Genomic DNA, 13,105 nt, shown 5'->3' with positions numbered 1-13,105 from the left:
AAAAGTATGGCATAGCATGGCATAGTCGTGAAGTAGCACAGCATGGAACATTATAACATAGATTAGCGCAGTGCAGTGTTGTATACTATTGACTTTGCGCTCGACAATATCATCAAAGCCTTGCGACGTGACTTGGACTTTGACATAAGCGACTCGGGATTTGACTCAGACTTTTAGTCTGATGGCTCGAAAATCACTTGAAATTTTCCGCGAGTGTGTGGAGTAAAATGTGAACCCCATCCAAAGTACTCATTCAGCAGTCATTTCCAGCGAGACAACAATTTTTCCTTTTGAATCTGCCTCGTTGAACGCATCTGTTAACGTCCAATCAGGTTTTAGAGCAGACATCGAATGTGTGGACGACATAATTCCTGCATGCTACGTCAGCACTCTTTCTCTTGGTCTTGTCACACTGGTCTCATTTTATTGAAAAAAAATAAAACAATTCAAAATGCATTCACTGTATTGACACCCAACAGTGCTTACGACTTGTAAAATTTCAAGCCTGTGACTTCGGACCTGACTCGACCTGTCTTGTCTTGACTTGAGACTTGATTTGGACTTGAATGTGACTTGACTGGAGACTTGAGATTTATACTTGAGCCTTGCTCCCACCTCTGGTATAGAGTAGTGCAGTATAGTACTGTATGGCATAGCATGGCGTAGTATAGTGATTTCTAATCTGTCCTTTTGGTGGCGTTACAATACTTCAAGGCCACTCTTCTACCATGAGTCATATAATGTAAGGTACAAATACTGCTTCAAACTCAGTTCAGTTATATGACACATACTTGGAACCTGCAGAGAGAGAATATTATGGTTTTACTGAGCGGCTCTGATCGCATCCTGTAAAATGATTTGCAGTGGAAGTCATTATTGTTGTGCTGTTTGCAAAACACGCACACAATTTGTCAGACTTTTATATTGAGTAATGACCTCCTGCACTTTCGTGAGCTCGCCGTGACATGCCGGGTCCTCACAGCCTCGTGGGTGCCACAATATTCCATTTTATGACATGGACATGTGCGGCTTACATATGTACGAATGTGGTTTTTCCTCTAAATTTAGTGGGTGCAGCTTGTACACCCGAATTTATGGTATTCCAGTGAGTTTTATTTGCGACAATTTTTCATGAACCTAACCCTTTGCAGTTATCTTTTTACGTGCTTTTTGTGAACTGCAAAAAAAATAAGCAAGCTTTGAGCGCACCTTGACTTTCAGTTTTAACTCCCTTGTCAGGTTTGTAGTGAGCAGGTTGGGAGAACGGTACAAAACTGTGGTGAGACCAGCGATGTTGTTTGGTCTAGAGACAGTGTCAATGAGGAAAAGACAGGAGAAAGAGCTGGAGGTAGCAGAGTTGAAGATGCTGAGGTTCTCTCTGGGAGTGACCAGGAAGGATAAGATCAGGAATGAGTACATCAGAGGGACAGCACATGTTAGACGTTTTGGAGATAAAGTCAGAGAGGCCAGGCTGAGATGGTGTGGACATGTCCAGAGGACAGATAGGGAATATATCGGTAGAAGGATGCTGAGTTTGGAACTGCCAGGCAGGAGGCCTAGAGGAAGACCAAAGAGGAGGTTTATGGATGTAGTGAAAGAGGACATGAAGGTAGTTGGTGTGAGAGAAGAGGATGCAGAAGACAGGGTTAGATGGAGGCAATTGATTCGTTGTGGCGACCCCTGAAGGGAAAAGCCGAAAGGAGAAGAGGTTGGGAGAACGGGTCATACACCAATATGTGGTCAGTGAATGTACCGTATCATGATTATGATATGATGATCAAGTACAATTCAAATGGTCTGAAAACCTGAAACCTTTGGTCATAAAGTGTTTATAAGAACAGAAGCCATACACCACAAAATATAAAAGTTGTGGACATTTCAATCAGAGGTGAACACCATTTATCCAGACAACATAACACACTTTATGCACACTCCTATACCTTTACATTCACTTGACAGTTGCAACTCACCCTGAAAGTATATTCAACAGCATTCATATATGACATCGCATTCCTCAGATGTGGCGTCTTTGTCGTACAAAATGATGCTAAAATCAGTCACTTCATCGGCTGTAAAACATTTCCATCAATAAACAATAGGACACACTGTAAACACAGGCCTGCCGCATTTAATACGTTGGTAATTAAAAGCAAACTTGGTGATGACTACTGTGTAAACTAGAAATGATTTGAATCACTGATTTATGATGGGCAGAAATGATTATTGGATCATTTCCTCTCCATAACCTGCAGGCTAGATTCTTAATATGCTGTGTTGATACTGTGTAATACAATCATGCAGTAGTAGTATGCAGGCTGCAGTCAGTCCTAAGCGGGCGTTGACGCAAGCCTTTCAACACAAACAAAAGTGTTGCAATACCGAGGAAGCAGATGGTGTTTTTGTTCTCGCTTTGGAAATCCTAGCGTGCGTGATGTCTTCAAACGACGTCTGTAAACACTTCTGTAAAGTTGCTCTGGCATATGAACGGTTTGGGATGTCTGTTGTTCCTCTTTCGGGCTAACAGGAAGCCGCTTGTCTTGCTAGTGCCTAAGTGTGCTGACTCTTTGAGCGGGTGGCGCCGGTAGGCTCACTGCTCCACCTGAAGGCTGTCAGTCTTGCCGACGGACGCTTTGAAGCCATTCACCTCCGTGAACACCAACTCTGCACACGTGAAAAAGCAAGAGTTTTATTATATCTCCTCACGGGATAATACTATAAAAAATGAAACTTGGGTGTACTTTACTGTACTGTACAGCTTGTATCGCAGTATGAATGTACTGGCCTCTGAAGGCGAGTTAACACACAGAGCATACTGTCAGTGGCGTGTGGTGAGGCTCATGGCCGGTTCATGGTTCATGCACCGTTGGAAGGTTAATACGGTTCCAAATAGAGATTCAAAATGCAAAAAGAAGAAACAAAAATGTTTTGAGTAAGCAATTCATTGCAAACAACCATTAAACTGAAATAGGCTGAATCAGCTGATCAAAAGAGACCACAGTTAAAAAAACAAAACCAAAAAAACCTCTCTGAAATAGAAATAAAAAAAGAGGACTCCGTAATGAGTAGCTGTGCCATTCTAACCTCAAAAATTGGTTTGGCCAGTGTTTCCAGGAGGTTAGTGGGAATGTTGCTCTAGGTGGTGAAGATGGCTTCATGGAGGGCATCCACACAGACGAGCCGGTCATTACCACACAGACGAGGGCCTTCAGTCACAAGGGATGCCCCCTGCAACATCTCCACGCAGCCAGCTTCCGTTTGACGCCCCTGCACAACCTGAAGCTCCATTGTTCCATGGAAGGATTATGATGGCGCCTTTTGTGGCGTTGAAGGAGATGAGGCATTTGAAGACGTTTTTTGACTCTTCTCTTGCAGATGCCGTCTGATGGTCATTGGACTGCACTCGGCGACAGTACGTAACAACTTTCACTTGGTCCGAGGATCGTTCCGTGTCTTGTCGGACAGCCAATTGGATCCTCCGGCTCAGGGCCGGTGGAATTTTTTTTGAGTCTACCATTTGACTTTTTTTGTTCCACGACCCTCAGGATCTTTGAAGAAGTTTCGAATGACTGTCTTACTGCGTCCAACCTCAGCAGCAGTGGCGCTGCGAGAGGCCTTGCTCGTGCAGCTCAACAGTCTGACTGTGTTGAAAGAGAGAAAGCTTTTTTGCCTTTGCCATCAAGAGATCATGACGGTGTGAATACCTGACATAAAATGACATTGAATATTTTAGCTTTTAAAGGCTGTGGTGTGAAACGTCTGATCAGCTGATGAACAGCCTATTTCACTTTACTGCTTGTTTGCAATAAATGGCTTACATGTTTTGCCTCACTCCCATTCCTTCTTTTTGCATTTTGAACCTCTACTTAGAACCTCCTCAAAAGCCGACAGTCCAAAATGTAAATTCTTGCATTTTACAACTGGTCTTGAATAATGGAAGTTTCTGCAACATTACATAGTTGGCGACATGCTGACAAACACAACCTGGCAGGCGCCGTGACCCAACTCGACGTGCAGTGTGACGGTAGGCGGGCACGCTCGCGGCAGCCTCACTTGATCAGGAAATGTGCAAATTCAGCAATTTTTGCATAAGAAAATGTTAAAAACGATTGGAAACTAAATTTAGAATACACTTCAATGGGCAAATATTAATATTTATTCTGCGTTATCATTATTCATATTCATCATTAGCCTCCCCTGATTGCATATTATCTAGTCTAGTGTAGGTTTAGGGGTTGGGCTTAGGGTTAGCTTTGGATTTAGGGTTATACCATTACTATCTAGCACTGCCTTAACCCCTTCTTGGAATTCATGCTTCTCTCTTCAAAGAACCGCAGCTCTCCCCAGTGCCGGCAGCATTCGTGCAGCCCCGGCCCATGACGCCGCTACCGCCACCATGCAAATCTGTGTTTTCGAACATTTACTGAGCCAAGATTTTACGTCAGAATTTTTTCCCCCCATGATCTCTCATGGAATCCCTGCTCCAAAGTACATCCAAGTGTCGTTTTTATGGTACTGTCGTTGCTGAAATGTGAACTGCTGTATTGTACTCACCTTTCCATTCTTCTAGAGTGCGGTCTTTACTCTCAAGTGTCTGATCGTAAGGCGGCGCCTCCGGTTCATCGTCCGGGTCGTGGTACTGGGAGAAATAGGGGTGGGATAGAGCCTCGCTGGCTGAGATTCTTCCATCGCAGTCCAGAACCAGCATGCGCTTAAGCAGATCTACAGCTATTAGAGGGCAACAAATGGGACATAAGCATAATGCACATGGGAAAAAGGTGACTGTGTGATGGAGCATCGACCGAGTGGATTGGCTCCCCTGAAGATCTTCTCCAGGTCTTGCTGGGGCATAAAAGGCAGAGACTGGATGTACTTCTGTGCCTGCAGCATAACGTGATGTTCAGTAACATGTTTTAAAACACATTCAACGCCTCCCATCGGTGCTTCCTCACGTGTTCGGAGCAGATCTTCTTCAAGAGGTCAGGCGTCGGCGTTCCCACCATCTCCATGATTCTCTTCAGCTGGTCAATATCTTTTAAAAGGCGGATTCATGGAAAAAAAAGTCAAAAGGGAGCAGTTCATCAAATCGCCTTTGATACCTGACACCAAAAAACAACAAGCAGGATCATTCAGGCCTTTTGTGGTGGTCGCCCATTCATTCCCGAGCTTCTTTCTGCTTGGAAGGCTCCAGATTGTCATGCAAATCCAAAACTTTACAAGAGATAATGGTGGGTGGGGAAAAGAAAGATTGCTGCGGGCTCTTCCGATACTGATAAAGGATACAGTCAGTGCCGGGAAAAAGGACTTTTCCCTTCAGCAGCTCCCCCATAATGCATCCCACTGACCAAATATCAACTGTAAGACAAAGCCTACACGTGAATCATTCTCATTCATAATAATGATACCCTTTTTTAAAATGCTCTCTCACCATTCTGATTATAGTGCATCCAATTTAGCATGATTTCCGGCGCTCGATACCAGCGAGTCGCCACGTACCCTGTCATCTCGTCGTCTGTTTGCCTCGCCAAGCCAAAGTCAAGGATCTGTTGGAGAAAGCAGGCATACATTACGTACATAACGCATGCTGGCCCTAATAAGCGGTGGTCAGCGGGTGTCCAAAATTTTTCAGAGAGCCTCGTACTCAAAAATCAAAGTGTATTATCGGTATAAAGCTTTTCTCCTTACAATTTGTTTTTTGCTTGAATATTTCCATTTTAATCTCTAAAAATTACATCTTAATTTACCAATTTTTGCTTGTTTAATTGTACTTTTAGAATGTGTCCTTTGACGTTATTCTTGTAATTTCATAACTTTTTCCCTACCTACAGTCATTTTCCAATAACTTTATTCTTTGTTTTGTTTGTTTTTCCATCATATTATGATTCTTTTTAAATGTCCTTTTTTCTTTATCTTTCAACTTTATGCTCCAAAAAAAATGTTCTCCTCATAATATTATGACTTTTTTTTTCCTCTTAATATTAAGACTTTATTTTCCTAAAATTTCAGTTTTATTATCTGAAAATTATATTTTTTTTCTTCACAATTTTGCTGTTGTTTTTCCTTGTTTCATTGTATTTTTACAACGTGCAACTGGGCCAATAAAAAAAATAACTGCAGGCCGCCAAAGCCCCCCCAGACTACACTTTTTTTTCCCAATATTTTGATTTAATTCTTGTCATTTCATTACTTTTTCTCAACCTATTTTTCCAAAAATTGCAACTTTATTCTTTGTTTCGTTTATTTCTCATCATATTATGAATTTTTTAAGTCATTTTTCTTGAATATTTCAACTTAATGCTCCTTAAATAAAAATGTTAGTTTCCTCCTAATATTACAACTTTTTTCCTCATAATATTATCACTTATTCTCCTAATATTTCAATTTTTTATCTGAAAATTACATGTTTTTCCCATTTTTGTTGTTGTTTTTTCCTTGTTCAATTGTATTTTTAGAATATACCCATGGGCCAATAAAAAACAACTACAACTGCAGGCCACAAATGCCCCCCCGGCTATTTTTTTCTAATATTTTGGCTTTACTCGCGTAACTTCTAAACTTTCTCCCGAACTAATTTTTCATTTAATTCTTTCTAATTCTTTCTCTTCGGATGAGGAGCGAAACGTCCGACACATTCTTCACAGAAGTACAGATGACGTCTCAAGAAGCCTTTCTCTCGTTGGACAACTCCTGTACGACTGAGAGCCTACACAGACGCATTTAATTCTTTGTTTTAATTTTTTTCAAAAAATGATGATTTTTTTTAAACATATTTTTCTTTAATATTTGAACTTTATGCTTCAAAAATAAAATATTAAATGTTCTTCTCCTCATAATATTACAATATTCTCCATCACTTTATTCTCTGAAAACTATATCTTGTTTCCCTTCATTCTTGCTGAGGTTTTCTTCTTGTTTAATTCTATTTTTAGAATGTGCCAAGGGCCAATAAAAAAAAAAAGAAAACAGCCGCCGGCTGCAAACGGACCCTGAACCACACTATGGACACCCCTGGTTTAAGTGTTTGGACTTACCCTCAGCTCACAATCTTCATTAACAGCCACATTGCTCGGTTTAAGGTCCTAGAAAGGACAATCAACCACATACGTTAGGCCAATATTGACCGATCCTTTGAATATCGACCATGTGACAGTGTACTGATGCATTATGCCCACTTGTACTGTATATGATGAATTATACACATGCTGCGGGGTAAACTGACAGACAAAGTGACAGGAAGTGCAAAGTTGATACACTCACTCTGTGAATCAATCCAGCTGAATGGATGTACTGTTGCACCGCCAGCCAATGGTCATGCAAGTGGGGCGAGTGGTGGGAGGTGAGGAGATAAATGAGGAGACAGGGGTCATTAGTGCAGTTCTCCGTGCAGGCCCCCACCACCCATGTCTATAGGGAGGCTGCTTTTGCCGTTTCCATGGAAACGGGCCAGACTGAACAGCTGGCCTCCCACACTTTTTTTTAGCATGCAATCCCGGACACAGATCCCTTTAACAAGAATACGGTTGCAACGTTAGCCCAGATATTTGGGTAAATGTAATGACGTATTTTATAGTCATCGGGAGCAGCGGCTTTCCAAGTGGGAGGAGCCAGAATGCTTCAAGGGAACATGTCAGCTTGAGAAAAATAAAGAAAAACTGATTTTTTTTTCAACCGTGTTGGAAATAAATGAATTTCTAGTCCCATGAGATGAGAATCACTGAGCAGTATGAGCCATAAAATCTGTTTGAATGTCCAAAATAGCCATCCGCAATAATCAATAATTAATTCTGTAAATTATAATTCATCAGAATATTAATTTGTATTTTTAAAAGTTTTTTTTTTATTTGTTGTAATAATTAAATAACAAAGTACAAAAATGAAGAATTGAATTTGTGATCATGAAATAAAAATAACGTGCAAATGTACAAAATAGCTCTCCTCAATAATCCATGATTTTTTTCATAAAATTATTATTAAGATCATAATGACTTTAACTTTTACTAATATGAATAATTGTTTATTTTTAATCAATTAAAAATAAATGAAAAACCTTGTAAAAATAATGTCCAAAATAGCCGTCTTAAAAAAACATTTAATTTAGTATTAATAAATAATAATAATTACTATTGTTAAAATATTATTATTTTAATTTCTGATGCTAATTAAATAAAGTAAAAAAAGGATAAAATGACATGGAATTTGTGGAAAATTAAATAAAATAATGTATACATTATAACAATTTTAATTTTCACTAAAATGATTAAGCATTTTTTAACCAATCAAAACATAAATAATGTAACAATAATAAAATATACCATAAAATAATAATAACAATATAATGTAATAATAAATATAATAATAGAAAATAATGTCCACAATAATAAAAAATGTACAGTGTATTCAGCAAAGTACTATTAATAAAATAAATTATCATTGTAGCAGTTTTTATTATTATCACATTATTCTTAAATACCAATTTAACACTCATTTATTTAAATTAATTTCATTCAGTCAAAATGATTGGTGCGCATGTAATTAAAAATCAAAATTTAATGTAATAATACATCTGAAGTCTCTTAATACACCCCGTGGCAACAAAATTACATTAAAATACGGTACGAGCTGAACCTGCTAGACTATATATGTGTTCTATTTATTATTATTCTAAACTGAGCATTGTGTCTTTTAGCATGCAGAATGTCAGCATAGAAACCCACCTTGAGGCCACGGAGTAGCTGATAAATTAAAAACTGAACATGCTCGTCTGACAGCCGTTGGAATTTGACAATGTTATTGAGGTCTGCACCCATCAGGTTGGTCACCAGGTAGCTGGGGGAAAAAAAGCAACAGGTATCATGCACTCCCCTCTCATAAACACACACATGTATAATGATTTGCAATGGACATGTGAGGATTATTTACAGTTCATTGAATTCTTCAAGTGCTGCAGCAGGTGTGAAGACGTCCAGCAGCCCTATTACCTAAGGAGACAGAGCACTTGAATCGATAAAAAGAGATGCTGAGCTCATGGTATTACTTCTCCTGAGAAGCACTGACGTTCTCATGTTTCATGTGCTTGAGGAGCCTGAGTTCCCGGTACGAACGTCGACTGTGGATGAGCGACTGAAAAGGCCTGGAGAGCTTCTTCACGGCCACTTTTTGACGCAAGACGACGTCGTAGGCCGAACTGGAGAGAGAGAGAGACGAGCAGAAGCACACCATATGATGCAGACCTTATGTGATCTGGCATGCTTGAGTAAAGCCTTGCATGGCTGACTGCACTTTTCCTGGCCTCCAGTCACCTGCTGCCACTACAGATGCCCCCCCGTCAGATTTCAGCCAATCTCCGACATGAAGCGGACCTCGCACATGTCATGCTGCCATTTTTCATACATGGAGTGTAATGTTCTCAAGTGTTGCCAAGCCAGTGCATCCTTACAGTGGTGTGCAAAAGTGTGATTTTTTTTTTTTTTTTGCAAGTTTGTCACAGTTACATGTTTCGGATCATCAAACAAAAATAAATATTAGTCAATGACAACACAACTAACACAAAATGCAGTTTTGAAATGAGACGTTTTATTATTAAGGGAGAAAAAAAAATCCAAACCTACTTGGCCCTGTGTGAAAACATTACTGAGATAAATTGAGATCTATCAGTCTGGAGAAGGTGATAAAGCCATTTCTACAGCTTTGGGACTCCAGCAAACCACAGTGAGAGCCATTATCCTCAAATGGTGAAAACAGTGGTGAACCTTCCCAGGAACCAAAATGACCCTTAAGAGTGCAACGACGACTCATTGAAGAGGTCACAAAAGACCCCACAACAACATCTAAAGAACTGCAGGCCTCACTTGCCTCAGTTAAGGTCAGTGTTCATGACTCCACCATAAGAAAGACACTGAGCAAAAACGACCTGCATGGCAGAGTTCCAAGACCAAAACCACGGCTGAACAGAAATAACATTAATGCTCGTCTCTGTTTTGCCGGAAAACATCTTGATGATCCCCAAGACCTTTGGGAAAATACTCTGTGGTCTGATGAGAAAAAAGTTGAACTTTTTCGAAGGTGAAACGCTGTATTTCGGAAAAAGAACATCATACCGACAATAAAATATGGTGGTGGTAGTGTGATGGTCTGCGGCTGTTTTGCTGCTTCACAAACTGGAAGACTGGCTGTGATAAATGGAACCATGAATTTTGCTGTCTACCACAAAATCTTGAAGGGGAATGTCTGGCCATCTGCTCGTGACCTCAAGCTGAAACCAACTTGGGTTCTGCAGCAGGACAATGATCCAAAACACACCAGCAAGTCCACCTATGAATGGCTGAAGAAAAACAAAATGAAGACTTTGGAGTGGCCTAGTCAAAGTCCTAACCTGAATCCCATTGAGATGCTGTGGCATGACCTTAAAAAGGTGATTCATGCTGGAAAACCCTCCAATGTGGCTGAATTACAACAATTCAGCAAAGATGAGCGGGCCAAAATTCCTCCACAGCGCTGTAAGAGACTCATTGCCAGTTAACGCTTGATTGCAGTTGTTGCTGCTAAGGGTGGCCCTACCAGTTATTAGGTTTAGGGGGGCAATCACTTTTTCACACAGGGCCATGTAGGTTTGGATTTTTTCCTCCCTTAATAATAAAAGGTTTCATTTAAAAACTGCATTTTGTGTTCAGTTGTGTTGTCACTGACTACTATTTAAAATTTGTTTGACGATCTGAAACATTTAAGTGCAAAAAAATAAGAAATTAGGAAGGGGGCCAATACTTTTTCCACACCACTGTATGTTGCATTGACACACCTTTGGTCGCAGGAATGGCGTATTAAGGGTCAATATACGTGCATCTGGAAAGTATTCAGCGGAATTCATGCATTGCTATCATGGAGGATAATATGAGCTGAGTCTGCAGTCTCAGGAGGGTTTCCCATTGAGCTAAATGATCCACACACACACACACACACACAAACACACAAGCCATTCTCTGCCTCCCCATCCCCCCATGACATTAGAAATTCAAAGTAGCGTCGTGTTGGAATGTCTTTTGTGGGTTTCTATAAATTAAGACCAGCGACTTGAGTAATTGAACTGCTCACACGGGACGGGAGGACTCGCTTACACCCCCAAATGATGCAAGAGTCTGGTGGCGTGATTGTGAACAAAGCAGACCTAACATGGGGCGCACCTGCGTGGACTTGTTTGCGTTGTGCTGTGTGGAAAACACACCAAAACACAAGCGCAAGAGTAAAATAACACAACGGCAATGAGACACGCGCTGACCAACAACCACGAGAAACAGCTGATCGGCTGCAGCGGCGTGAGAAGCATGGACAAGTGAAACACACCATACACAGAAAATGAGTAACAAAATGACACTTTTAACAAAGAACTAACTAAAGTGTTGATGCTCAAAACTATTGTGAAACCAAAACTGCCAGAAAGTGTGATTCAGAGCTGTTTCACCACAATGAGGAAGTGAAGCAATACAATCCTGTCACTTCCCTGCTCAAGATTTGGATTGAAATGCACTTGCTTTGAAACGAAACATTTCTGCACAATCTAATCTATTTCCACCATTTATGAAAAGCCACAAGCTTTTGCAATATCATCATAAATGCGTGCATATCGAATCCTGCGCGGATCAACCACAGAACCCATTCTGTCTGCACGCTTTGCTATGATAGCTTAATTGATGTTGTCAGGGATGGGTATCGCCATAGCAACCGTTAGATCGCCACTGGCACTCAAGGCTTTTTGATGCATTAAAAAAATGGAAACGTTATGACACGTTTGCATATAGTGAGTAATGTGTAGGATAACTTTTGGGAATTTCCGTGACATGATTTTATTCCAATGAAGTGACTTATGTCGTTTGATTCATTCTGATGACACAACCGACCAACATGCATGCAGGAAGCTCTGGGCTGCAGCCTCGCCCCACCACACACACACACACACACACGAACGAACAAACGCACTCACCACACCGAACCGTAGGCTCCGGACCCCACCGGCGTCAGGTTCTGGTACCGTTCTGGAACCTCCCACACCGTTTTATTCAGCTCCTGGCGATAAAATCCCGGTCTGGCTGACATATCTGATGGATGACAAGGGTCGGGGAATGGAGAATAGTAAAGGGAAGATGGGACCGGGAGTGCGGGGTGCTGCTTGCTGCCTCAGCCGAGCTGCTGTGCTGCTGCACCGGCAACTGACAGTCTGTCCCCCCGCCTCCGCCTCCCTTTGTCTGTCTGACCGACCGCATCACAAACACGCCATCTTCTGGTGGAAACTCAAAACTAGATGCAGTATGGGAAACGGAAACTCATACATATTCTATAGAACACTATTGTTTTTGTGTGTTTCCATTTAGCTATGTAATCATTTCAAATAAAACGACACAAGGTCAAAAGATTAACAAACCCTCAATGCTTAAAATGTTGGAAGAGGGGTGTCCAAAGTGTGGCTCACGGGCCATTTTTGGAAAGTTTTTTTTATTTTATTGGCCCTCGACATATTTTAAAAGTAAAATTAATCATATTCTAGAGTTATATTATTAGAGATTACACTAGTTTGCTTTGTTGCCTACAACACAAAAGTTAAAATGTGGACACTTCATTAGAAACCCTAAAGTCTGGACACACATACAAGATGCATACAAAAAAGTTTAATTTAATTGATAATAAATAAAATAATAAAATACATTGGCTTAAATATATATATATATATATATATATATATATATTACATTAAAAAGAACGTATTCATTTAAATTATATAATATACTGTAAATATAAATATTTCAAATCTCTCTGTATATTTTGGTATAATATATGCATTTTTGCCAATGTGTTTTTCTACATTTTTTCATATTAAAACCTTTTCTGACCTATTTTTATTTTCTATAATATTTTATATTATTTTATTATTCTGGCTGTAGTTGGAAGTAAGGAATTCATTGTTTATTTATTTACATTTTTAACAGGCCTGGGTTATTTTTTTTAGATTTATTTAATTTTCTATACTTTATAATACATTTTTTTTATTTTGGCTGTAGTTTGTAGTGGTGCATTTATTTTGAGTTTAATGTCAGCAAAGTGTGGCAAAAATGACGGCAAG

The 13,105-nt window shown here is 40.0% G+C and overlaps 1 protein-coding gene across 1 annotated transcript; it reads right to left on the bottom strand.

Moving 5' to 3' along the window:
* Positions 1 to 843: 843 nt before the first annotated feature.
* On the bottom strand, positions 844 to 12,246 carry mapk11 (mitogen-activated protein kinase 11). Its single transcript, XM_054800014.1, has 12 exons — positions 11,972 to 12,246; positions 9,052 to 9,181; positions 8,917 to 8,975; positions 8,712 to 8,823; positions 7,255 to 7,284; positions 7,029 to 7,076; positions 5,426 to 5,540; positions 5,281 to 5,352; positions 4,950 to 5,029; positions 4,800 to 4,878; positions 4,552 to 4,725; positions 844 to 2,661 (listed from the first exon to the last, which is right to left on the bottom strand). The coding sequence occupies exons 1-12, from the start codon at positions 12,082 to 12,084 to the stop codon at positions 2,588 to 2,590; spliced, it is 1,086 nt and encodes a 361-aa protein (XP_054655989.1). The 5' UTR covers positions 12,085 to 12,246; the 3' UTR covers positions 844 to 2,587.
* Positions 12,247 to 13,105: the final 859 nt, after the last annotated feature.

The sequence above is a fragment of the Dunckerocampus dactyliophorus genome, chromosome 15 (assembly GCF_027744805.1).
Source record: "Dunckerocampus dactyliophorus isolate RoL2022-P2 chromosome 15, RoL_Ddac_1.1, whole genome shotgun sequence".
Classification (NCBI taxonomy): domain Eukaryota; kingdom Metazoa; phylum Chordata; class Actinopteri; order Syngnathiformes; family Syngnathidae; genus Dunckerocampus; species Dunckerocampus dactyliophorus.
Note: the sequence above shows the minus strand (reverse complement) of the source record. Positions and strands in the feature narration are given on the sequence as shown.

Excerpts from the sequence above, each read along its gene's own strand:
- mapk11 (XM_054800014.1), bottom strand. The coding sequence starts at position 12,084 with ATGTCAGCCAGACCGGGATTTTATCGCCAGGAGCTGAATAAAACGGTG. Across the intron at positions 7,077-7,254 it reads CAGCTGGATTGATTCACAGA|GACCTTAAACCGAGCAATGT; the intron begins GTGAGTGTATCA and ends TGTCCTTTCTAG. Across the intron at positions 4,879-4,949 it reads AGAAGATCTGCTCCGAACAC|GCACAGAAGTACATCCAGTC; the intron begins GTGAGGAAGCAC and ends GTTATGCTGCAG.